This window comes from Phocoena phocoena, chromosome 1 (assembly GCF_963924675.1).
Source record: "Phocoena phocoena chromosome 1, mPhoPho1.1, whole genome shotgun sequence".
In the NCBI taxonomy this organism is placed as follows: domain Eukaryota; kingdom Metazoa; phylum Chordata; class Mammalia; order Artiodactyla; family Phocoenidae; genus Phocoena; species Phocoena phocoena.
This window is the reverse complement of record NC_089219.1, coordinates 165,407,569-165,435,483: the sequence shown is the minus strand read 5'-3', so window position 1 is coordinate 165,435,483 and position 27,915 is coordinate 165,407,569. Positions and strand designations below refer to the sequence as shown.

General features: G+C 38.1%; 1 protein-coding gene across 1 annotated transcript; it reads left to right on the top strand.

Annotated features, from left to right (window-relative positions):
• FBXO28 (F-box protein 28) lies at positions 1–27,627 on the top strand. Its single transcript, XM_065889737.1, has 5 exons — positions 1–299; positions 11,204–11,313; positions 14,948–15,086; positions 24,763–24,958; positions 26,716–27,627. Exons 1-5 carry the CDS (start codon positions 33–35, stop codon positions 27,108–27,110), a joined length of 1,107 nt encoding a protein of 368 aa, XP_065745809.1. The 5' UTR covers positions 1–32; the 3' UTR covers positions 27,111–27,627.
• Positions 27,628–27,915: the final 288 nt, after the last annotated feature.

Here is a 27,915-nt window from a genome sequence, read left to right as displayed (position 1 = left end):
TTGCTCTGGGAGGAAGGAATCAAACCCCCAAGATGGCGGCGGCGTCGGAGGAGCGGATGGCTGAGGAAGGAGGCGGTGGCCACGGCGACGGCGGCTCCCCTTCGGCCATCGGCTCTACCCAGCGACTGCCCCCACCTCCCCCGCCCCAGGCCCCGCAGCCGGGGTCCCAGGCTCCCCCGCCCCCGGCGCTGGCTCCGGACCAGCTGCCTCAAAACAACACGCTCGTGGCGCTGCCCATCGTAGCCATCGAAAACATCCTCAGCTTTATGTCCTACGACGAAATTAGCCAGCTCCGCCTGGTGAGGCCCCCACGGGACCCCCGCCGCCCTCTCCGCCGGGCCGAGGTTTGGGGAGGGCCCGAGAGGGAGAGAGCGTTCCCCGGGGAGGGAGCCCCTTGGGAGCCTCAGCCGGCGCCAGAGCACCGAGTGCGCCCCTCCCGCCCCAAAGTCTCTGTCGGGGCCGGTCCGCGGGTCTTGTCCGGATTTTGCCCTTGCTTTGGGGCTGGGGGCGACTGCGTGCGGGAACTTGGCCTTGGGGGGCTCCGTGCCCCCCACCCGGAAGCGGGGCCGCGGCCGGGGAGGCAGCGGGAGCTGGGCTTCCCACCTCCTCCCGACCTGAATGTGGACCCCGGAGGGGTCTCGCCACCTGCCTTTTGTATATCACCCTCCAGCCCCCGGCCGGAGTTAGGGGGCCAGCACTCCGAAGTAGGCGAGATGATCCTAGCCAGGTTTGGTTTGTCTGCGAGAATAACGTATTGTTACCCCGCCCCCCCCCCCCCCCCGCTAAGTTTTTTTGTTCCAGAAAATAAAGTCGGATCGGTCGGTCCTCCCAAAAGCCGGTAGAGGTTTGGAGGAATTGGAACGTAGCCTCAACCCCAGCGCCCTAGTTGACCAGTAAAGTAGAGCCCTGAGAAGTGACTATTCCGGCTTTGCCTCACCCCTGATACTTCCCACCCATAGTGAAGCAACTTGCCCCTTGAGAAGGTTTTTTTTCTTTCCTGCAGTTCGTTTTCTAACTAGTGATTTACGCCCACCCACCAGCTTTAGGAGAGGTTTTATACCTTAAAATCACAGTAGTTTAGTCCATGATTTATGAAAATAAATTGCCATTGGGATTTTCTTCATTCCAGAAGTTTCATTGAAGGTTTGATGAATATCTTAGTTCAGTCAGGTATTTTGCTTCCTTTCAGTGAATTTAAGTGGTAAGGAAATTGAAGGAGGTGGACATTTTGAAATGATTGCAGACCGATTCTGTGTGGAAGCTAAATCTGTGGTCGGGTTGTTTTTAAGAGGACAAAGACATATTGCTGAATGTGCTGTGTATAGCATTTTCTTAATAATCAATATGCCATATTTTAGGTGTACACCTCCAGTCTAAAATAGATTATAATTGTATTTCTGAAAGTATACTTATTTTTTAAAGGAAGGTTGTAAATATTCATTCAAACTGGTGGACAGTTGTTGGTTTTTTTTCTTGTCAACACAGCACATTAACCATGCCAGTCTGCAGGATGGAAAATTCTTCACTTGAAAAGTGATATTTCAAAATGATTGTCCTTTAATTTCCAGGACATGTCATCCAGAATTTCTTGTAGAATCTTAAATATTCCTTCAGATTTTTATAAAGGATGATGTTTGATCAGAATTCATGGTATACATTCCTGGTGTCTGGAAATTGGGCATAGCATTTGATTGAATTGAGCCTTTCAGCCAGACAATGCCTTTGTAAAGCTTGGGATGTTCACAGTTCTGTTTTATAAGTGTTGAGGAAAACTGGGGGGATTTGTTCATTTGTTGGTCATTTTATTTTTTAAAAAATTAAAAACGTTTTTAAAGGGGGGAAAACCAGCCTGTCCTAGGGGACAAAGTTAAAAACACACCCCACAATTTATTAGTAAATGACATCTCTTTCAAGTGAAGTATTCAGCTGCATTCTTCATTTTTAAGCAGTTTTCTATTCTAGTGTTTTAAAGATACAAATTTGTAGTTTCAAAGATTTTTTCCATAAGGAGTCCATTACCACCCCTCCACTAAGGAGTCCCTTACCACCCCTCCACTCCTACCCCCCAAAAAGATTCTGCTGCCAGTTTTACATCTTAAAAGATGGGTTTTTTTCCTCTGCTTTAGTAATGGGGAACTATTTCTTATTCCTTTCTTAAGGTTAATGGATAATTCTTAGATTAAATGGATAATCTTTTGTGGGGATTTGGAAGTGTCTTTGGTTGTAGATTCATTGGTTTGATGTCATAAGGTACAATTCAAGTAACATGAAAGATTCTTTCTTGCCACTAGATGTCAGCATTAATTTAATTACGATCATTTAATGAAATTGGCTGCCTAGAGATAGTGCTTGTTAGGTCCTTTACAGGCCTTTTCTCATTTAAGTGACCATTTATACCTAAATGCTGTTTGCCAGAAAATCAGTAGCAGTGTGTGTGCTGCTATCTGGCATACAAATTACATAGTTTCTTGAGTGGAGTTAGGTTGGATATAATTGGAAGAGAGTGATATTAATTAAGAACAGAATTGGTTTCCATAAAGTTAAATGTCAACTATTCAATGGTTGATGAGCTAGTTTTTTTTATTTTTCAGGTGTTTCTTTTTTTCTTCCTTCCCAATTTACTTGCCTTATTAGGACCTCAGTAATAACTATTGTTAGCACCTAAATTAGAGGACAGGTGCTTGATCCATGTGCTTAACCACTCTGTATTTTCTTGAAAAGATTTGCTCTAAGTTGAAATGGCTAAAATAACATTTTTCAATTGCAGTTGAGTTGATAATTTGCTTCCTGTTGCCATGAATTATTGAAGTTTGACTCTCCAATTTAGTTATTTCCAAGGGACTGTCCAAATGCCTTATTAAATTGGATTTTGTTTTGTTTTTTCTGCCATTGACTATTTGCTCCAAAAATGTACATGGAACTTGGAAATCCTGGTTACATAAAAATAACTCTTTAAATATTTAACTTCTCCAATATATTTAAAATTAATTGGATGAACACAACTTTTGAAGTGACAAAACATGTACTTTGAGTTGTTCTGCCAATAAATCACACAAGTTTGCGCTGATGCAGCATTAGATTGTCACCTAGGCCTCCTTGGCAGGTATGAGAGTTTTTGAAACAAGTGGCACAGGTTAAGAAGTGAGGTCCTACAGCTAGTTACAGAGCAGATCAAAGCTAACTTTAAACGTATAACTTTGACTCACGAGTACAGTGTTCTCACTCACTGAAAAAATGAGTATGGGAGGCTTTAAAAGTTGTCTTAGGGAATTCCCTGGTGGCCCAGTGGTTAGGACTCCCGCTTTCACAGGGGGTTGGGATTCAATCCCTGGTCGGGGAACTGAGATCCTGGAAGCTGCGTGGCACAACCAAAAAAAAAAAAAGTTGTTTTAGAGAGATCCTATCACACCTTCTCCTCTGTGATTCTAGTGGAGCTCCTATAAAGTTAATGGAATCCTATTAGTGGTTTGGGACAAATTTGACTAAAAGTTAAATTCAGAAGTCCTGCTTATTATCTGGAATGAAATTTTCCAGTTGGTAACAAGGTACATAAATATATGCTTTTGTCCCAAGATATTTCTCTAAAGCACTGTATCTAGTTAAGTCTATTACCCATTTCTAGTTCCTTTCACATCTTTTCTTCAAATGTGTTTGAAAACTTCAGTTGTAGAGAGGGTTGATTGGTAGAAAATATGAAGGAAAATGGGAAACCATTACTTGTTTTTTTAAGTAGGCAAGCTGTCTTCCTCCTATCTCTTGCTCTATACCAGTAGTTCTCAAATTTTTTTGTCTCGGGACCCCTTTACACTCTTAAAAGTTATTGAGGACCCTAAGAGCTTACCTTTGAAAAGTCTAGAAAACACAAGAATACACAATGCATAATTCCCTTAGCTGTCATCACATGTCATGTTACCTCTAGAAAATTCTGCTGTATCTTGTGAGAGAATAAGCATGAAAATGGCAGATAACATCTTAGCATTATGAAAATAGTTTAGCTTCGCAAACTCTTGAAAGGATCTTGGGAATCCCAAGGGTCACATACTTTGAGGACCACTGCTCTGTATTGCTGTATTATAGAAAATACACTCTCTGCATTGCTGGGTTTTTTTTTTCCCCTACCATGTCATCATCAGGTTATTGATTTTATTAACAGGTACTTAAGTATAGGTAAGAAATTATAATATTTTGGGGACAGTTCACTCCTGCACAGTCTCAAAGCAAAGGTGTTCAATCAGTAACCCTGTCCACAGTATCATCATTGAGACAGAATGTAAACACCTTCCTTGAGCACATTTACAAAGCACTAGGACAACAAATGCATAGTAGTAAATACAAGAATGTTGAGGTTAATCAGGAGAGGCTTCCTCAAGATCATGAATTTTCATCCAGTCAGAGGTAGAAGAACATTCCCAGCAGAAAAAAGGCATGTAATTATCCTAATTGTTTTGCTCAGGCTAATATTAAAATAAATTTATATTTTCTTTCCAAGTGAATATTTAGGGAGGACACTCAGAGAATTTTTAATTTGTTGTAATTTTTTTTACCAGCAGACGATTGAGAATTAACTCTGTCTCTCTCTATATATAGTATTGTATCTTAAACAATCCGTGCCAGGTAGATAGAATTTTTTTATAAAAGATTAAAGTATTCTTACGAAAGAGGGGGCAAGTTGTATCAATATTTTTAATAGGTAAGGGAAATTAAGAGGAGTTCACTGAAAAAAAACAAATAGGCCTGGCTCATTCATTGTTCATCTTTTAAATGATTTTATCACCTGTCATTAACTGTTTGCCACATTTGCTTTATCTCTTTCACTTGTATGCTTATTCACCATTAGAAAGTAAGGTGCAAATATAATGACATTTACCCCTGAATACTTCTTCTGTATAATCACAATATCATCACTTCCAAGGGATTTAATATTACATTTTACATTCAGATTTTTCAGTTGTCCTCAAAATATTTTTTTATAGCTTGGAGGGGTTGGGGAGGTAGTTAAGGTTCTTTAATCTAATAAAACATTAGACTCTTTAATCTAGAAAATTCCTCCCACTTTTTCACTGTTTTCATTCTTTTTTTTTTTTTTTTTTTTTTTTTGCGGTAAACGGGCCTCTCACTGTTGTGGCCTCTCCCGTTGCGGAGCACAGGCTCCGGACGCTCAGGCTCAGCGGCCATGGCTCACGGGCACAGCCGCTCCGCGGCATGTGGGATCTTCCCGGACTGGGGCACGAACCCGTGTCCCCTGCATCGGCAGGCGGACTCTCAACCACTGCGCCACCAGGGAAGCCCTGTTTTCATTCTTTCATGACTTTTTGAAGAATCCAGCCCAGATGGCTTGTCAAATGTTCTACACAGCAGATTTGTCTGATTGAGAGGATTATAGGAAGATCTTGGTCTAGCTCCATCTCTAAACTTCAGTAGTGTAGTAGGAACCCCCCACTAATGTCCTTAAAATAAAGAAGTCCTACTTTCTAGACTAGTGCCAACAGTTTCTATAGCAGTGGAGTATTATTTGAGACTCTAATCAGTTGAGAATAATTAGGATAATCATTTCGATCTGTATAGCTACTGATCACTAAATTTAAAAAGATGCAAATCAGAAGACCTGGATTCTTTTTTTTTTCCCCCCCACATAGCTTGGTTTTTATTGAGGTGCTGTCCTAGGCACTTCTCCAATCCTTCAAATAATCTTGTGCAGCCAATACAAAAAAATGAGGAAACTGAGAGTAATCCATATTAGATTAAAGTCCATATTAGACTGATACATATATATATATAAACAATAAGTATCTGTTTGCTAGAAGACCCTTATTCTTAATTTCATTTTTTGCCCCTGAGTAGCTGGATGACCTTGGACAAGTCATAAATTCTTAAGGCCTCAGTTTTCTCACTGTTAAAAGAAAGGACGGGTTCTGGTGTCTACATCCCTTTCAGTTCAAGGGTCTAATAAGCAGCCTGATCTTTGATAATAGCTTGCTAATTAATTGGAGAAAAACATGAACTGTTCATTTGAAAACGTAGAGCATGAAATGAGTACATAAAAATGTGATTCCATTACAATATTTCCTTGATTCCAAGGTATAGTTTCATATTTTAACTTTTTATTTCCTCTATTTTTTTGGTTGCGCTGCATGGCATGCAGGATCTTAGTTCCCTAACCAGGGATAGAACCCAAGCGTCCCCACAGTGGACGTGCAGTGTCTTAACCACTGGACTGCCTGGGAAGTCCCCATTTTAACATTTTTGAAATGAGAATGCATCTTGATCAAATTGCATATATATTATTGTGGCAGTACTTTTTTTTTCTTCCAGAAGAGCTTTTATTAAATTGATAACATATCTTAAAGTCTTTACAGCGTCTTAAACAAAATTGAAGAAGCCCAGCATACTATATTGCAAGGCATCTAAGATATCTGAGAAAGAAATGCTGGCAATTATATTGTAATATATCATATATTGGAAGACCATTCCACTGTCAAATGTTAAAAGATGAAAAATGTACATCTTAGAATCAACTAAGATTTTATATTAGAGATTAGGTTTGACAGGAAAAGTGTGCATTTCATGGGTTTATGGCGTATGTGTCTTGCATTAAGAAGGGCCATAGTGGCACAACAAAAAAGATTTCTAAATAAACACAAGTGAAGAAAAATATTTATTACTGACCACTTAAGTTAGAAAATGATAAAAAGAATAAACATGGGGGCTTCCCTGGTGGCGCAGTGGTTGGGAATCTGCCTGCCAATGCAGGGGACAGGGGTTCGAGCCCTGGTCTGGGAGGATCCCACATGCCGCGGAGCGGCTGGGCCCGTGAGCCACGGCTGCTGAGCCTGCGTGTCTGGAGCCTGTGCTCCGCAGCAGGAGAAGCCGCGATAGTGAGAGGCCCGTGCACCGCGATGAAGAGTGGCCCCCGCTTGCCGCAGCTAGAGAGAGCCCTCGCACAGAAGCGAAGACCCAACACAGCAAAAATAGATAAATTAATTAATAAACTCCTACCCCCAACATTTTTTTTAAAAAAAAAGAACATGGCATTTTAAATCTTGAAGTAATTAACAAAGAAAAAAACAAATCTGTTCTTCATACTAGAGCAGCAAATAACAGAGTGGCCAAGCTAAACGTCTTCATTGTAGACTGATTTGTTCCATTAGTTCCCTTTTGTTTTTATAGTATATATTTTCCTAATCTCTAAATACACTGATTGTTTTTGACATAGTCATCATCTTTGTATATCAGATTCTAGAATTTTATTTTTCTGTCTTGGATAAGTTGCCAAATTGCTAGGATTTTTGTTTTGTTTTAATAACTGGAGAAATGAAATTTCTTCCCTTTAGCCTTGGGAAATAATTAAAATATCCCCAAATTTAGAGCTATACTTTAAATAAGATAATTTTGTTTTGCAAGTTAACATACATTGTCAGCAGTTAACATTAAACTGCTCACCTTGGGGAAAATTAGTGTATTGCTGTTTTTCAGAGGTCACTTTGCTTCCTTCTGAATCCTAAACAAAAGATAGATATACGCTCTATCGTGTCTTTGTTTTTATGCTATCGGTCAGTCAGTGCTTATCGAACATTTATGAATGGAAGAATACCACATTAAATACTGTTATTTTCCTACAATATTGACTAATGCTTCAAATCTTTTTGGCTTTTGTGGTGCTCTTCTAGTTTGTCTGTCTTTGTGACCTCCTATTTTCTAATTTTTTTTTTTTTTTTAGTTGAAGTATAGTTGATTTACAGTATTCGTTTTAGGTGTATATTTTCTGATCTTTTTTTTACCAGCTTTTAGTTATAATGGTCAGTTGAGGCTCCATTTATAAGCCTTTATTTTCTTGTCTTTTACTTCATTTGGGATTCATCTGCAGTGGTTTCAGCTATCTTCATGTGAAATTTCCAGAACCACATCTTTAGTCTTAACATTACAGTTGCTAACAGAAAATGACCAATCAGCTGTACCAATACTAGATCTCTCCCAAAATGGGTGATCTTTTTCCTTTTAAACTTACTTCTCATTACTGTCTGATCTTCCTGCTCAAAACATGAGAGATTTTATTCCTCTCAGCTTTGCCTACATATCTGATCTGTCTTCAGAAGTAGTTTGCTTGCTAATGGTTTATTCCTTCCAGGCTTTGTGCCTTTGTTCTGTCAGTATTAACTTGGCAGTCCTTGCTTGTCCTCTCTTCCTTTAAAGCCTAGTTCAAATCTTGTATCATGTGAAGTCCCTTGGTTGACCTTACCTGGTTATTTATTCATATTCTCATCCCCCAGTCAGTTGTATACTCATACTAGTCAGTACTCATTCCACTGCATTTCTGGATTATTAAGAGATACCTAAATTCTAGTATTTACTAGATTCAGTGCAGCAAAATTCTAGTATATTAAAATAATTTAGAAACTACCTTGGAAATTAGTACAGCAGTAATTGACCTTAATTCTTCACTTTGTAAATAAACTTTTTTTTTTCAGTTTTGAGATGTAATTGATATATAGCACTGTATAAGTTTAAGGTGTACAGAATAATGATTTGACTTTTAAAAAATTAGGAAATCATCACCACAGTGGGTTTAGTTCCAGTATTTAACTCAGAAATTATCAAAGAGGTTATAGAGTCCACAAATAGAAAAAGTATTTTTCTACAAAGTTGTGTTAGAGTGTGTCTCACATCAAGTAGTTTTAACAACGTTAACAACAATGCAACCCCCAATTTTTATTCCTCAGAGGCACCACTTTCCAGTCTTTGGGTTGTTTGTCTTCTATTTGATAATATCTGTTGACTTCCTACTACGAAAGATGAGAATTTAGCCTGCTTTATTCCCCCTCATCACACACAAAAAGACATACTCTCTTTTCCTTCCTCCAGTAACATGATAAAATTTCTTTTTTCCTCACATAAAGTTCAGTACCAGTGTTCATGGCAACGTGTTTACGCAGGATTAGGGCACTGGTTCTCATTTGTGGTCCAGGTTTACCAGAGGGGTTTCCAAGACCCTTTCAGGGAGTCTATACAATATAAAATATTTTCATTACTTTACTAATATATTATTTGCAATTTTCACTCTCATTCTTTAATGCAGAAGAAGCAGATATGAAAATTCACTTGTTTCTGTTAAACTACAGATCAGAGATTTGTAAAAATGTAACTCATTAAATATTTTGTTTTAGAAACAGTTACTTATGTTAATACATATTGGGTTTTCTTTTTAAGTAGACACTGAACAAATGTTTATAACTTACTAGTTAGAAATAGATTCCACCATATTTTAAAATATAATTTTTTAGAATTACTCTTAATATCAGTACTTAAACCTTATTATGTTTTCATTTACTTTGAAATGAAAAGAACTGTTTACCTTCATACGTTTCATTTGGCATACTGGGATTTAGGGAATAGCTAGTATTTAATATTAGAGTATCAAAACCTTCATTAGCTCAACCTAGTTTACCAGAATTTTTGTCCCTATAATCTCAGGAGAAAGCAAACTTGTATCAAAAGTTTCATCAGTATTTCATTTCAAGTATTTGTCAAGCATTTGTTTTTAGGTGCTATGAGAGATAGAAGCATAAGACAGCCCTTGCCTAATTGACTTAGCCTTGATGTAGATTTATCTCAATAATATCTCAGTGTTGTACTTTCAGCAACACCTATACAGTGAGAATTAACGACCAGGTTGATCACTTTGAGTCACTGCAAAATACTCAGGAAACAAAGAACAAATGTATTTTGTGTAGTAGGTTTCATTAAGATAAAAAAGATACTGGGATATCTCAGAAATATAAAAACTAAGTATATGAAGCAAAGTTTTCAAATTAGTGGTAAGTTAAAATTTATTTAACATAATTTTTATATAGCACTTTATAATTTACCAAGTGATTTAGTGTGTGTTATTTAATCCTAATGACATCCCTATGGAGTAGATACTATCCATATTTTACAGATGTCTGATTCAGGCTTTCACATAGAAGCTGACTTGCTCAAGGATATATATTGGTTGGAGTCAAATTTAGGTGTTGTGACTTCAGATCCTGTACTTTTTTTTTTTTTTTTTTTTGCGGTATGTGGGCCTCTCACTCTTGTGGCCTGTCCCATTGCGGAGCACAGGCTCCGGACGCGCAGGCTCAACGGCCATGGCTCACAGGCCTAGCCGCTTCGCAGCATGTGGGATCTTCCCGGACTGGGGCATGAACCCGTGTACCCTGCATTGGCAGGCAGACTCTCAACGACTGCGCCACCACGGAAGCCCCAGATCCTGTACTTTTATTGTATAAAGACACCATGTTTTTTTGTTTTTTTTTTTTTTTGCGGTACGCGGGCCTCTCACTGTTGTGGCCTCTCCCGTTGCGGAGCACAGGCTCCGGACTCGCAGGCTCAGCGGCCGTGGCTCACGGGCCCAGCCGCTCCGCGGCATGTGGGATCTTCCCAGACCGGGGCACGAACCCGTGTGCCCTGCATCGGCAGGCGGACTCTCAACCACTGCGCCACCAGGGAAGCCCCAAACACCATGTTTTTAAAGGATTCAAAGTAGTTAAGTTTCTGCTGTACATGTTGAAATATTTTGCAGGATATGACAGTATCTGGTATAGGCTTTGGCCATCATAATCTGTCATACTTAACCCAAATCACTAGAAGAAATAATTAAAAACTCTCATTCTGGTTATAGATCATAAAAACTTTGTGAGCAGTTAGACTCAAGTTTGAATATGTTTTTGGCCAAAGGAGAACTTTCTTATTTCAAACTGTTAAAAACCTTCAAATATGTTGCTTTAATGATCATCAGGATTATAGTCTCTGACAATAAAAGCAGGGATACATCCAGAACATTCAACAAATACCTAAAGTAAGACTCAGCACTTCCACTGCAGGGGGCATGGGTTCAATCCCTGGTGAGGGAACCAAGATCCTGCAAGCCATGTCTCACAGCCAAAAACTTTAAATATATATATATATATATATATATATATATATTTTTTTTTTTTTTAAGGAGTAAAGTATTCCTTGCCTACACATAATACTAATTTTTAAATGCAATATTGTAATTTACAATGAGGGATTCACCCACATATACTGATTCAAAGATTCATATAGCAAACTGGGGAATAATACTGGCACAGAGAATTTTGAACCATCAGTTATGAGCCTAATTTAATTGTTACCAATTTGGTTTTTACTTTTTAAAATTCTTCTTTCTCATTCTCTCTTCCCATAGGTTTGTAAAAGAATGGACTTGGTCTGCCAGAGAATGTTGAATCAGGGATTTCTAAAAGTGGAGAGGTACCATAATCTATGTCAGAAACAAGTTAAAGCACAACTCCCAAGGTATGTTATGGTTAGCATTGGCAATAATTTACAATTGGGGATTTTGTTTCTTGATTTTTGTTTGTTTGTTTGTTTTTAATCTCACTAAGGGTTTCCTTGGGTTAAATGGTTTCCAAATTTTTGTAGCAAAGGGTACACAGATCACAATAAATCATTTTACTATGGTTTGTTCAACTCTCACCATATCTGTTCAACATTTTGGCTCAAACTAGGGCATTTAGGCAAGAAAATGAAATAAAAAGCATCCAGATTGAAAAGGAAAAAGTAAAATTCTCTATTCACAGATGATATGATCTTGTATACACATGATGTTGTATATAAAATACATTAATTATTAGAGCTAGAAATGAGCTCAGCAGGGATCCTGGATATAAGATTAGTACACAAAAATCAATTGTATTGGGACTTCCCTGGTGGTCCAGCGGTTAAGTCTCCGTGCCCCCAATGCAGAGGGCCCAGGTTCAATCCCTGGTCAGGGAACTAGATCCCACATGCTGCAACTAAAGAAAGATCCCATGTCCCACACCTAAGACCCAGCACAGCCAAATAAATAAATAAATAAATGTATGTATGTATAATCCTATGCACTAGCAATAAACAATCCAAAAATGAAGTTAAGACAATTCCATTTACAATAGCATCAAAAAGAATTTAAAAAACTTAGTAACGAATATAACCAAAAAAGTATAAAACTTGTATATTAAAAACCACAAAACACTGTTAAAAGAAATTAAAGAAGACTTAAATAAATGGAAAGGCATTCTATGTTCATGGATTGGAAGATTTCATATTAAGATGGTAATACTCCTCAAATTGATATATATATATTCAGTGCAACCCCTGTCAAAATCCTAGCAGTCTTTTTGCAGAAATTGACAGGCTGATCCTGTAATTCCTATAGAATTGCAAAAGGCGCAGAAATCAAAACAATCTTGAAAAAGAGCAAAATTGGAAGACTACCATTTCCCAGTTTCAGAACTTACTACAAAGTTACAATAATCAAGAGTATGGTGTTGGCGTAAGGATAGACATATAGGGACTTCCCTGGTGGCGCAGTGGTTAAGAATCTGCCTGCTGCACCCTGGTCTGGGAGGATCCTACGTGCCGCGGAGCAACTGAGCCTGTGTGATGTGGCTACTGGGCCTGCACTGTGGAGCCTGCGAGCCACAGCTGCTGAAGCCCATGAGCCTGGAGCCCATGCTTCGCAGCAGGGGAAGCCACCGCAGTGGGAAGCCTGCACACCGCAGCAAGGAGTAGCCCTCACTCACTGCAACTGGAGAGGGCCTGTGCACAGCAATGAAGACCCAACGCAGCCAAAAATAAAACAAATAAATAAAAATTTGTTTTAAAAAAAAGGGATCTGCCTGCCAATGCAGGGGTCACAGTTTCGATCCATGGACTGGGAAGATCCCACGTGCTGCGGAGCAGCTAAACCCGTGTGCCACAACTACTGAAGCCCACGCGCCTAGAGCCCGTGCTCCACAACAAGAGAAGCCACCACAGTGAGAAGCCCGCGCATCTCAATGAAGAGTAGCCCCTGCTCGCCACAACTAGAGAAAGCCCACGTGCGGCAACAAAGACCCAACACAGCCAAAAGATAAATTAATTAATTTTAAAAGAAAGGATAGACATACAGATCAATGGAATAGAATTGAGAGTCCAGAAAATGAACCCTTAAATTTTTAGTCAATTGATTTTCAACAAGAATGCCAAGAAAATTCAATGATGAAGGATTAGTGTTTTCAACAAATAACACTGGGACAAAAGAATGAAGTTGGAAACCTTTCTCAAACCATATACAAAAATTAACTGAAAATGAATTACAGGCTTAAGTGTAAATGTCAGTGCTGTATTATAAAACCTTGAGAGGAAAACATAGTCATAAACCTTCATGAACTTGCATTAGGCAGTGGTTTTTTAGATACGACACCAAAAGCACAAGTAACAAAAGAAAAAAGTAGACAAACGAGAATTCATCAAAGTTTAAAATTTCTGTGCCTCGAAGGACACCATCCAGAAAATGAAAAGACAGCCTGTAGAATGGGAGAAGACATTTGCAGCTCATATATCTGTTAGAGGACTTATATCCAGATTGTATTAGAAACTCTTATAACTCAACAATAAAAAGATAAATAACCCCAATTTGAAAGTGGGCAAAGGATTCGATAGAAATTTCTCCAAAGAAGATACACTAAAGGCCAAAAAGCCCATCAAAGATACTCAGCATCATTAGTCATCAGGGCATTGGAAATCAAAATAGCATGGGATACTGGTTTACACCCACTAGGATGGATGGCTAAAATTTAAAAAGACAAATGTTGGGAAGGAGGTGGACAAATTAGAATTTTCACATGTTACTGGTGAGATTATAAAATGGTGCAGCCACTTTACAAAACAGTTTCTCAAAAAGTTAAACATAGAGTCACCAAATGACCCAGCAGTTTCACTCCTAAGTATATACTCAGGAGAAGTGAAAATATGTCTACACAAAACCTTGTACACACATATTCATAGCAGCATTATTCATCATAGCCAAAAAGTGGAAACAACCCAAAGGTCCATCAACAGATGAATGGATAATCAAAATAATGGTATGTCCATATAATAGAATATTATTCAGCAATAAAAAGGAATGAAGAACTACTGAGACGTGCTACAACATGGATGAACCTTGAAAACTATGCCAACTGAAAGAAGATAGACACAGAACACCACATAATATTATGATTATGATTCCAGTTATCTGAAGTGTCCACAATAGGCAAATCCATAGAAACCGAAAGTAAACTAGTTCTTGCCAGGGGCTGGGTAATGGGAGTGATTGATAATGGTTACAGGCTTTATTTCTTTTTATTTTTTTTAAATATATTTTTTGGAGTATAATTGCTTTACAATGTCTTGTTAGTTTCTGCTGTACAACAAAGTGAATCAGCTGTATGTATACATATATCCCCATATCCCCTCCCTCTTGTGTCTCCCTCCCACCCTCCCTCCCTATCCCACCCCTCTAGGTTGTCACAAAGCATCGAGCTGATCTCCCTGTGCTATGCAGCAGCTTCCCACTAGCCATCCATTTTACATTTGGTAGTGTATATATGTCGATGCTACTCTCTCCCTTCATCCCAGCTTCCCCTTGGCTTTCTTTTTGTGATAATGAAAATGTTCTGAAATTGGATAGTGGTGATGGGAACACAACTGTGAATATAGTAAAAACTACTAAATTGTACCCTTTAAAAGTGAATTTTATTGTATGTGAATTATGTCTCAATAAAACTTTTTAAAAGTTTAAATGAGCTGATTTTGTGGGCAAAAATATACGGTTTCTTGTCTTTATGTCCATGTGTAATTCTTTCATTAATTTCTCTAATAGCCATTAGGCTTGACAAAGCCAAAGAACAAAACAAAAAAAAACTAATTTTTTTCAAATATTTTATCAGTGAGTATTGGATTAATCCTTGGCAAGGATTTCTAAACATAGTGATTCATTTATCATGACAGTTAAACAAATTATGACCTAATTGTAGATTTCTAAATTAAGGTGTAAATGTTAGACTTACATTAAGGCATTTTGTTTGGTTAACATTGTAGTCCACAGTACTTCTTTTAATGGTTGCCTTTTTTTTTTTTTTGGTAGGAGAGAGTCAGAAAGGAGAAACCATTCATTAGCTCGTCATGCAGACATCCTCGCTGCTGTTGAAACAAGGCTGTCTCTCTTAAATATGACTTTCATGAAGTATGTGGACTCCAATCTCTGTTGCTTCATCCCAGGAAAGGTAAAATAGAATCCCTTACCTAGAACAGCTGGATTGCACTATGTAAACTTTGAATTATTATAAAGTTACAGAGTGATTTTTTAAATAATAGAATCATTTCTACTTCTTTGAATGCATTTCTATGAATGGCTTTGTTCAGCTTCTGTGCAATAACATATACATATGTATCATTTATGTGATCTTTATATTTAAAATTATGATTTTGAAATATACTGTAGAAGTGCTACTATTCTTTAGAAAAGCTTTTTAAGGGTTCATACTCAAGAAAAAATTTTGCACTTTTACTTTTTGTTAAGATGCCAGAGATACAGCAATGAATAGGATAGGTATTGTCCCTGCCTTCAAGATTGTTATAATTCGGGGGAGGTGGAGTAGGAAAGACAGGCTGGTTTGGTTTTGTTTGAGAAATGTTTCATGAAGACAACTTACAAACTTCCAGATTTGACAAGAATAGATAATTACTGTGTAACAGTATACTCAGAGCTAAGTAATAGTGCTGTTTAACACAGAAATAAGTATATTGTGATATATTTACTGTTACTAAGTTAATAAAGATCCCAGCGTTCAACATGCTGCATACCTTCACTAGTATCTTGCTTCTTGAATTGAGTGTAAATTCAGAATGAAATAATGTCTATATCTTTTTATGTCCAAGAGATGGAGGTAGAATTAAAGATCATTTTGCTACTTAGTTGATACTGGCAAAAGGTTCCCTTAACATGGTTGGAACTAATTAATAACTAGTAAAATTTGAATGTTCTCTTTTTGTTATTTCCATAGATAATTAACATTGGCAATATTTTTAATGTACTTTCTCCATTTTCAACTTTCTGTGATGTACGTTGGGAGCCAGAGGAGTCCTGTTTCTTTTGTTTGTTTTTGTGTTTGCGGTACGCGGGCCTCTCCCGTTGCGGAGCACAGGCTCCAGACACGCAGGCTCAGTGGCCATGGCTTACGGGCCCAGCCGCTCCGCGGCACGTGGGATCCTCCCGGACCGGGGCACGAACCCGCGTCCCCTGCATCGGCAGGTGGACGCTCAACCACTGCGCCACCAGGGAATCCCTCCTGTTTCTTATTTAAAGTATACTTTGGTATAGCGCACTTCCCTCATATTAGCTACCGATGCTTCTGCACGGTACTATAAAAGAGTGACCGGGGCCTTCCCTGGTGGCGCAGTGGTTGAGAGTCCACCTGACGATGCAGGGGACACGGGTTCGTGCCCCGGTCCGGGAAGATCCCACGTGCCGCGGAGCGGCTGGGCCCGTGAGCCATGGCCACTGAGCCTGCGCGTCTGGAGCCTGTGCTCCGCAACGGGAGAGGCCCGCGTACTGCAAACACAAAAACAAACAAAAAATAACAAAAAAAATAAATAAAAGGGACCGGTTAGAAACTTTAGATTCTGATTCTTATGCCAGATTTTATCCAGGTCTGATTCATAGGCCTTAACTCTTAGGTGTTCCTGGGATGTTCACTGAACTAGAATAGGTTGTCTCCTGTAGTCTTGTAGTTTTTATTGCATATCATAAGGTTATGAATAATTAAGACACATCTCCAAGCTTCATAACCTTAGAGACAATTCAGTCAGTCGTTAACGAGAGTTGAGTAGTTTGCAGCGAAGTCCACATGGCCTGCAAAGCCAAAGATACTTTAGTACCTGACCTTTGCAGAAGTTGCCCATCTTTTGTTCTAATTTATCAGGATCATGTGATTAGAATGATATTTACTATCTATACAAATGAAGTTGAATCTAGTTGAGTCCTGCTGGTTTTTTGGAAACCACTTGTCTTTGCTTTTAATTCTAGTACCAACTGAGGTGGTGGTAGCAATGGAGAATGTCTTCAGCTTTCAAGCTGATGTGTATCACCCTGGGCATTTGCTCTGGACAGCTCCTTAACTGAGACCTTTACCTTGCCTGCAGTGGAAAAGTCTTCCAGTTTTCCTTCATAGTACCCATTTCTTCCAAAGATCTTATCCTGATTTATTTTTCTCCTACAAATCTGAACTTGACTGGAAAAACAACCCCCCGAAAACAAATAATTTTTGTTTTTATTATCACCTTGGCTTCTTCTCTTTCTTACAAGTGCCATCTATATAGCTTATACCTTGCCTAAAACAACACTGTATACTCAGATTATTACTTTTAATTTTTATGTAGCTGGTACTTTTAAGCTTAGACTAAATCTAAACTGCTAACTTAAACAGTTTGCAGTATTTGGGTTGTTTTATGATTGTTCCTTTTTGAACTTCTCATCCTTAAACTTTCACATTCTATCTTCAGAACATAAGGATGTGGCATTAATTTTCTCATCCTTAAGTGAAGACATTCTACAAAATAATTTTCTTTCAGTTTAGCATATAATCTTGATTTGGTGTGTGATTTCTGTGGTAGTTTATTCTTGGTTTTCCCAGGATCTTGCTCCCGGGTTATACTTAAAAGTTCAGGTGCTCTTATACTTTGTAAGAGAACTCTTTTCGTGGTTTTGTATAGAATATATCCATTTTGTTAAAATTCAGGTCTCCAGTAGGGATTTCATCTCACAAATTACTTTTCACAAGTTACTTAAGTGAATCTGGGTAATATGCACATTAGTTTAAATTAGATTGCCTGATATGCAACAGAATCTTGGACCTTTAACAGTTGGGAAAACTTTTTTCTTTTAATTATTCTCTGAAAGAACAGTTGAGTTTGTTCATAAAATTAAATGGCAGGATGAAGATAGAAGATTAAATATATGTTTACCTCTTAATTTCTCCCAGAACTCTAGTCAGTGGAGTGGAGTAAATGATCTAATTTTTAAAAGGAAAAAAGATAAAGACCCGTGAAAATGAGGTCAGAAAGTAGACAGTAGCAACAGAATTTTGGAAGCTGGAGAGTAGATGAATAAATGGTAACTGACTTAGCAGAACTGAGAAAGTTAATTCCTAAACTGGGAGTGGGGGAAGCTGGGAGGCAACCCAGTATGCACAACTGAACCTCTAGAAAATTCTAGGTCGAAAGCTCCAAGCATTTCTGAAAATGGGGCTAAAACAGGAAGGTTGGTTGAGAATCTATATTTAAGAATGATTTAAACCTATAGGTCCCTTCTCCAGCTCTAAACAAGCTAGATCATTACCCTTCTACTCAGTGAAAACCTAAGGCTTATTCACTGGAGGGGTTTAAAATGGAGTCTCTTGACAAGGAAAGCATACTAATAGCAAGGGCATTAAAAGAAAATCTATCTAAAGATTAGTTGGGAGTTTGCCACTCACTATGGCTATGGCAGGGATCAGCAAACTTTTTCTGTAAAAGGCCAGATAATAAATATTTTTGGCTTTGTGAACCACAAGGTCTGTGTCATGAATACTCAACTCTGAGAAACAGCCGTGATTCTACAACATGTGGTAAATGAATGGGTGTGTGCTTGTGTTCCAATAAAAACCCTATTTACAAAAATAGGCACAGGTCAATTAGGGCCATAGTTGCAGATTCTGACCACTACATTGATGTTGCATTCATCTTTTCTCAGAACTAGAGTTTAGATTCTTAGCTTATTCCTGCATACATTTCTCAGATTTTCTGTCTGACATATAGAAGTCAAACTTTTTATAGTAAGCTCTTGGTCAATATAAGCAGTTCACACATACTGAAAAACGCATGTGAGCAGAGGCCAGCTAACCATTCTGGGAGATATAATGAGAAAAGACATGAATAATTTCTTCTCTTCACCATTACTAACAGCCCCAGTAACCCTTTCGTGCTTATTGAAACACAAAAGTCAGTGTTTTTATAGTGTAAATGATTATGTAAGATCATGAAGCTAGATTTCCCTGAACAAACATAAAATCTACATATTATTGGTTTGTTTTTAACGTTTTTGATGAAGAATAACTGGTGGTGGTCACTTTCTTTATTCCTTTTTTGGGGGGTAACTTTTTGTTTTGATGCATTTTCACATTTACATAAAAATTGCAAAAATATTACAAGGAATTCCCATGTATCTTTTATCCAGCAATTATTTACCTTTTGTCTCATTTGCTTTTATTCTCTCTATATAAATACTTTATTTTTTTCTGAACCATTTGAAGATGAGTTGGAGCTACTGTGACCCTATATTCTTAAATATTTCAATGTATTCCCTAAAAACTAGGACATTTTGTTACTTAACCATAGTACAGATATCAAACTCAGGAAATTTAACATTGATCCAATACACTTAACTAATCAGTAATCTGTATTTAAATTTCATTTCTTATCCCAATAATAGTTTTCCTAGCTATTCTTTTTTTTTTCTTTTGGCTGCATTGGGTCTTCGTTGGTGTGCGTGGGCTTTCTCTAGTTGTGGCGAACGGGAGCTACTCTTGGTTGCGGTGGGCAGGCTTCTCTTTGCGGTGGCTTCTCTTGTTGCGGAGCACAGGCTCTAGGCACGTGGGCTTCAGTAGCTGCAGCACGCAGACTCAGTAGTTGTGGCTCGTGAGCTCAGTAGTTGTGGCACACGGGCTTAGTTGCTCCGTGGCATGTGGGATCTTCCCGGACCAGGGATCAAACCCGTGTCCCCTGCATTGGCAGGCAGATTCCCAACCACTGCACCACCACGGAAGTCCCCCTAACTATTCTTATTTCTGAGTCCAGAATTCAGTCTAGGATTACACATGGACTTGTTAATCCTCTTTAATGTGAAATAATTCCCTACTCTTTGTGTTTCTTGAGCTTCACATTTTTGAAGGTCATAGGTCAGTTATTTTGAGGAATAAATATCCTTCAATTTGAGTTTACCTAATGTTTCCAGAATATTGTATTTTTGTTCTCTTAAAATTGGTTTTAATGTGAAGACATTCTTAAAAATATCTATTACTTGGAAGCATTTCCTCCTTTCACTATGCTGGTCCCCAAGTAAATATATACAGTCCATAAAACTTTAAAATGAAAAAAGAAGAATCAATCTATTCTCATTGGTTTTTTTTTTTAGGTCCCTGCTCTTATCCCCCTATACCCCACCTTTCCCACCATCTTGGCTAACTAGGAGTTCTGATCAGCTTTTTGTGTGCTTCATTCTTAAGTATAAGCAAGGAGTAGAGAATTGCCAGACTAATATGAAACACAGAATGAAACAAATGGGGAAAAATACACCTTTGAGAAAGCAATACAAGGATATGAAACTTAAACTGTGACTAATAGTCTAAGAGAAATAAGAAAATAAATAGTCAAACACATGCCATATAAAGAAATATTTACAAATATGGAAGAAACAATTTTAAGTAAAAGGGGCAGAAAGGAAAATTAAGGAAATCTCAAGTGGAACAAAAAGACAGAAAATGAGAACATATGAGGTTCAGTATTTTAATAGGAGCTTTGTTTTCTAAACAGTAGATTAAACAAGATAGAAATTTTCTCATCTACAGTAGTAGAAATACTTAAATGATATTCATAGTATGTCATTTATTACTGTGCCAATTTAAACATAAGCATGATATAGTAAACTGCATGTGTTAGAAATATAGCTGTTCACATTTGGTTTCTTACCATACTTTTTTAAAACTTAAAAATATTTTCATAACTATTATTTTATTATCTCAAACTTGGGTAGGATTCAGCATGTGGCATATTATTTGAAAGGTGTACAAAGAGCCATTAAAGAGTTTAGGTGACGTGCCTAAAACCTGTGATCTTTACACTGGACACAAGACTCACACATTACATTCTTGTTGCTAAAGTAATTTTCAGAAAGTGATTAAACCTACTCAGAAATTGAAATGTTTTAAAAATCAGGTAAATACTATGCTTTCTTAATATGTGCCTCTAAAGCCATTGTAGCCACTGATGACTCTGAATGCTAGAAGCAGTTTGGTTCTAACATGCTGTGTCCTTTTTTCCTCACATTGTCCTTTGCTTATAACTTTTGGACAGAGGAAAGAAATTTTTTTTTTTTTTTTTTTTTTTGCGGTACGCGGGCCTCTCACTGCTGGGGCCTCTCCCGTTGTGGAGCACAGGCTCCGGACGTGCAGGCTCAGCGGCCATGGCTCACGGGCCCAGCCGCTCCGCGGCATGTGGGATCTTCCCGGACCGGGGCATGAACCCACGTCCCCTGCATCGGCAGGTGGACCCTCAACCACTGCACCACCAGGGAAGCCCCAGAAAATATTTTTAATTTTATTGAAAACATGGATGAGTCCATTTAACTAAATAACCTCTATATAGTAAGCTTTGAAAACATTGTTTCCTAATGGAAGACTTGAACAAATGGAAAGAGATACCTTGCTTTCACACTATATTTAGAAGGCTGAATACAGTGAAGATAAGATTATTTCACAAATTGGTTTACAGATGTGATTTAGTATTAGTAATCCCTATGGGACAGTTTGATATGAAGTTAATTCTGAAGAATCAGGGTTACGGAAGAGGATTCACTGCATAATAAATTTCTTTTAAAAACCTAGAATAAAGGCGTGGTACGTAGTAGCACTACATACATGTTGATTTCCTACGCTGTCACCTTCCATCCACATCATCCATCTCCTCAGTCCACTCCTCCTTCAGTCATGCTCAGACTTCTCTTCCCCATTGAAATTCTGCTTATTTCTCATGGCCAGGTCCTTCATTAGGCCTGCTCAGTTCTCTCAAACAGATCTTATTTCTCTCTACTTTCTTTTTCACACAGCACTTTTCTTGTACATTGAATTTACTCAGTTTGAGCTAGCCTTTCCTGTGTATGGGTCTTTCACTAAGTCATCTTGCATTGGATAAGATGTATGTTTTATTCATGCTTGAATCATTATAACAGTCATTTCTAGTCTAGTTCAAATATACTGTAAATATTCTTCTGTCTACCAGTATTTATGTACATAAACATAATATAAATAGACCCATTAATAAAGCTGTGGATAAATACTCTTTCAAATATTATGTATTTTAAAAAAATTCCTCTCAATAAAAATTCTGTTAACTGTGACCTTTATATTCAAAATCCAGCCTCTAAAAATCATATTCTTGTATTGACTTTACCCCTGTGGCTTGTCCCTAAACAGTTTTATTTAGATGTGTCAATATTAAGCAATTTATGATATTTGACCGTCTTTATCACTCATTTAACAGACGTTTATTGAGTATCTGCTCTGTGCCAGACACTGCTAGACTGTGGGGATCTGACAGTGAAACTAGGCATGGTCTCTTTAATTGAGCTTACTATATTAGAGGAAGACAGACATTTACAGAAAAATGTAGTACTTAAAACTTGTAATGTGTATTCTGAAGGTAAAATAAAGGATTTGATGAAGATGTTAACATGATTTAAACTGAAAGGGGGTTCAGAAAAGACTGCTTACTCTGAGAAAGTGTTACTGAGACCTCAAGGATGAGTAAGAAATTTGGGGCTAGAGAAGGTAGGGGAGATATGCAGGGAGAACATTCCAGAAAAGAGATCATAATTTGCAAAAACCCTGAGTAAAAAAGAGAGGGTTTGATGTAGTTCGAAGAGCTCATGGTTACTTTGTACCTAGAGCTGGAGTATACAGGCGTTGAGGCCAGCATAAAATGATACTGGAGCGTCGCAGTACTGATTTATAACACACATGTGAACGCCGATGAACACAGAGCTACTGTCAGTTAATATCCTAGCACTAGTACATAGACTCTCCGTCAATATGAAGGACCTTGAAAAAAATACTCTATTACTACTTTAGCTTATATATTTTGTAATTAACAATTTTGTAATCATATATAAATATTAGGTTGTTTTTTTTTTTTCAAAGCATTGAGCTTATGCTAGCTTCCATAAATTTTTACTGTTTGGAGATACAGATATAGTTTGCATGTTTCTAACCCTTGAACTTAAACAAGCCAAACTGACTCAGACCTTGAAGCCATTGCCATTGTTATTCCTGCTTAAATGCTTTTCTTCCCAGATCTTCCAGTTCCTCATCATCATTCAGTTTTACCTTAAATATGTCAAAGAAGCCTCTCCTGACCAGTAAATGCTTACAGGTTAGGTTTTGTTCACATAATTAAATTGTAAGCCCAAGAGAAAGTTCTGTTTTCTTCATTTCTTTTTTTTTGAATATACGTTAATAGTTCCTAACATGGTAGTCAGTAAGTTTTTATTGAAAAAAAATGTTATTTTCTTTTGGAATGAGTTCATAATCTAGTAGTAATGCCAAAAATAAATGTATCACTTAACCACTAGTGCCTCAGGATTCTGCCTTTGACTGTCCTATTCTGTATCTTCTCCCTCAGCAATGTCAGTCCCTGTTATGCCATTGGCTACTGAGGCCTCTTCATCATTTGGAGTTTCTCTCCTGATCTCCTAACTTGTATCTCCAGATATGCCTGCCTGTCTAGTATCACCTGCATGGCCCATGTAATTCAAAACTAGCATATCTCCTATCTTATTACATTTGCCTACATATACACCACCTTAGGCCAAGCCGATTCCTAGTCATCTCTCCAGGCCCACTGACGTGGCCTCTTCTGTGAAGTCTTCTCTGATTTATGATAAAGACACATCCTAACAGTTTAATTTTGCTGACATTTATTCAGCACACATGATGCTAGACTGACAAGGATCATCTCATTGCCCTGAGAGTCTAGAACGTGTTACGGACTGTAATTTGTCCTGGTACTATTCTGCAAGATTTTATGTTTCTCTAGCAGTACTCAGCAGTCTGAATAAAGGAGAAGAAAAGGCCAGTTATAAATAAGATTGTTCCGTAGTTGGGTACTGGCTAGGTAAATGCAGCAGTGGAAATGAGTGGGATTCAAGGTGGTTTGAGATACTTTGGTGACAGAATGGTTTGGCTGATTAACCCACGAGTCTTGTGAGGTGAAGACCCATTGGAACAGATATCATCCAGACGGGAGATCTTCAGAGATGTACATTATTATCTTCAGGTCTACGCTGAAGCCATAGGAGAAAGTAAGGCTGACCTCACAGGGATTAAAGCTGAGGGCAGAATGCCTAAGGAAGGTTCAGTTACCATTCCAGCAAGAGAATTAGGAGTCAGGATTGTCAGCTTTCTTCTCCGTGTATGTATGCCTTGTGTTTCCCCATGGCAATTATTATTAAAATGAAAAAGGACCTCTTGCTACCCTTTGGCGATAACAAGAAAGTGGGCTGTGAGGAGACTTCATTCCAATCCACGGCAAGTCTAAGAGAAACAAAACTTCAAGGATAGAGCAAATAGTGGCGGTGTGAAAGAGAGAAGGACATCAGGCTGAGTCCCTGGGGCTTTGGGAAACAGATTCAGACTAGAGTGAAGTAGGTTCAGAGGATTAGTAGAATATGGGTTTGGGTAATTGCCCCACCCCGACCCCTACTTGCATACAAGATCTAATCTCTTAGTTTAGTCTTCTAGTTTCTTTTGCAATTTGTATATCCCTCTTTACGTCACTTCTTTACACATCCCTCTCCCCAGTTACACTGACTTCCTTCAGGGCAGGAGCTGTATTTTAATCATCCTGATTCCGTAGCACCAGTACAGTACAGAAAAGATGCTTAAATAAATATAAATATGAAATGTATAAAGTATTATAACAAGCCCAAAGCCATGTTACAGATGGTAATGTTATCAGTGGTCAGTATATCAGTTAAGTCACCTGTAGGTCTTTATAGGAATTGCAAAACAAGCAGTCACTTTGCTCCCTGTTTAGCTGTTTTCTTTAAAAAAAAAATAAACCTAAAGTGCTAATGAGAGCTCATTATTTTAGGTGATTGATGAGATTTATCGTGTGTTGAGATATGTCAATTCTACCAGAGCCCCTCAGCGAGCTCATGAAGTACTTCAAGAGTTAAGGGATATTTCCTCCATGGCAATGGAATACTTTGATGAAAAGATTGTTCCAATTCTAAAGAGGAAATTACCAGGATCAGATGTATCTGGAAGACTCATGGGCTCTCCTCCAGGTATCTTTTGTTTATAATATGTTCAGTTTATAATAATGTTCATATTATTATAATGTACATAGATTTGTAACTTGCATTTCCCCCCCACCACTTAACTGTGTATCTTGAACTTTACTGGGTCTGTAACTGTATCTGCAACATGATTTTTAATGACAGATTGGGCCACAGACCATAATTTATGTAGCTGATCCGCTGCTGTTAGGCACATTTGTTTCCAGATTTTCAGTATTTGAACTACACTCTGAAGAACAATCTTGCGGCTAAATCTTTGTACATATCCACAACTTTTAACTTGGCTTAAATTTATCAGAGCAAATTGCTGAGTGAAAAGCTATGTATATGTGAATGGTTTTTGATGTTTCTGACTAGTTAGTATTCGTTATCCTATAACAGAATCAAATATACCAGACAAAACCCAAAAAATTCTTCATGGAAATAACCAGTTAATTATTTCAGCCCCTGGAGTATCTGGCTGCTACTTTAGAAGACAGGGTGCATAAGGCTGTTTTGAACATTGTCGGATCCTAGAGATTTGTGTCCTTATCTACTGAAAGAATGAATTGTTCAATATCTTCAACTCTTGCAAATATTTTAAATCTGGGAACAAACTTTTAGTAAAATATTTTGTTCAGATCAGTTAGCTCCCTGGAGTACTCGGTGGGGTAACTGAGTGGCTGTCTGTAATTTAATAATAAAGCTTACAGCATCTCAGCATTAACACATCTGTTATTTACTGAGTACCTATTATGCGCACAGCACTGTACTGTGTCCTGTGGGGACTAAAATGAAGTATAATACACGGTGTCTTCTCTCAAGAATCTTCTTATTTCAGAAGGTAAGACATATCCAGACTCAAATTATCGTAGGCAAGAGAAATAGTTTAAAGGAGTGTCCATTTAAATGTCAAATGAGTAGCAGAGAGAATCTTAAGGAAGATAAAATCATTGTTGGCTGGTCTGATACAGACTTCACAAGAGGTGAGAATTGATCTGAGCCTTGTTAGTTGGCTAAAGGGAAGCAGAGAGAGAAGGAAGAATGCATCAGCTAAGGAAAATATTCTGAGTATTTAAATGTATAAGGAGAAAATTAGCAAGATGGGTTTTAGGGTGTGGATGGATCCATCTGGTCCTTTTAGAAAAGCTTCAGGAGATAGGGTTTTAAAAAAGTAGGTTATTAGTTTAAAATAGTGATTTTTGTGCCCATGTTACATTCTATTATTACTAAAACAGAATAGTTCCAAAGCCTTCCTACACCATGTCAGAAGTTCTTCCTGATCATCACATGTGATGTAACCCACTTTTTGATGGTGTCCCTGTTGTTTGGCTAATGTTGAAGCCTTTGCATATAACTAAGTGCAGAGAGGATTTGCGAACATGATAGGTCTGTACTTCTAACTCAGATGTTTTATGTTTGCTTGTGTGAAATAATTCTACTCTACTTTTACTATTTATATTTTCTTACTAGGTCCTAAAAATGCTTTATAATATTTCAAATCCAAGTTTATGCCATTAAATGCCCATCTCCATTTGCTTGCATTCCACATATTGCCACATGAACATGAGAATCAGAATTCAAACTCATTTATAGTTAAGACAAGGTGTCTGATGAATCCATTAGATCAAGTAGATTGCAAAGAAGAAATTATCAGAAGTGATTTTATAAAGGATATTTCTATTTTTGAGTAAGTTTAATTAATGAAGTATTACTGGTAGTGAGGCATTTTAAGTGATTGACCATTTTAAACTATTTCTCCACAGTTCCAGGACCTTCTGCAGCCCTGACAACAATGCAACTCTTCTCTAAGCAAAACCCTTCAAGACAGGAGGTTACCAAACTCCAGCAGCAGGTTAAGACAAATGGTGCTGGGGTGACTGTTCTCAGGCGTGAAATTTCTGAGCTTCGCACCAAAGTGCAAGAACAGCAGAAACAGCTTCAAGACCAGGACCAGAAACTGCTAGAGCAGACCCAGATCATAGGTGAACAGAACGCACGGTTGGCAGAGCTGGAACGCAAACTGCGAGAAGTAATGGAAAGTGCAGTGGGAGACTCCTCAGGGTCCGGGCAGAATGAAGAGTCTCCTCGGAAACGCAAAAAGGCCGCAGAAGCCATAGACTCTCTTAGGAAATCTAAACGTCTTCGGAATAGAAAGTAAACCAGAATGTGCTTCTAGCTCCAGAGGAAGCGCTGACTTCGTAGCTTGAGCAGTTCTGCATATCAGGACACTGTGAGCAACATGGTGTCCCTTAGCTCTAGGCTTTCAGAACACAACGTAAACTTGAACTCTCATGGTTGGGACAGTCTTTTCCCGCTTCTCCTCGTTGAACTGATGCGCAGAATCCTTTTATTTTGCAATAGATTTGTACTAACCAGACCTATCCTATCATGTTTTGAGAAGTTAACTTTATTTCTGTGCAGATAATGTTTAAAGCAAGTTTATCTGTTTCTGCATATATGCACATTACATAAGGATCTTAAACCAGTCTTGACAGACTAGAAGTTAAGTTTAATACATAAAATGTCCTGTTCACTTGAAAGAAAAGACCTACTTTTTAAATGGACAGTATCTTGTTTTTAAAAAAAAAGTTGACTTTTTGTTATAAGTGACCTTTGTCTGGAATGTCTGAAAAGTAGTAAATGCTTTTTGGTATTGAAGTAATGGGTAACTAAAACGGACTTCCATAGTATTGGCTGTAGAAGGGGCCTCTACAGTATTGACTATATATTTTTATAAACTACTGGCAAGGGACTTACCCAGTTGTTATATACATGTTTTCGGTTCACTTTTGGGGCCATGTCCTACATTTGCATGGATGGATGCATGCATTGCCTAGTCAACTCACTTAAAAAGCTCTTGCACTGGTATTGATCTTGAACCTCTACACTTCTCCACTTTTTAGAGCAGCGTCTTAGTTCATTTAAGCGCTTAACATCTTCCACCACAACAGCTTGCCTCTGGG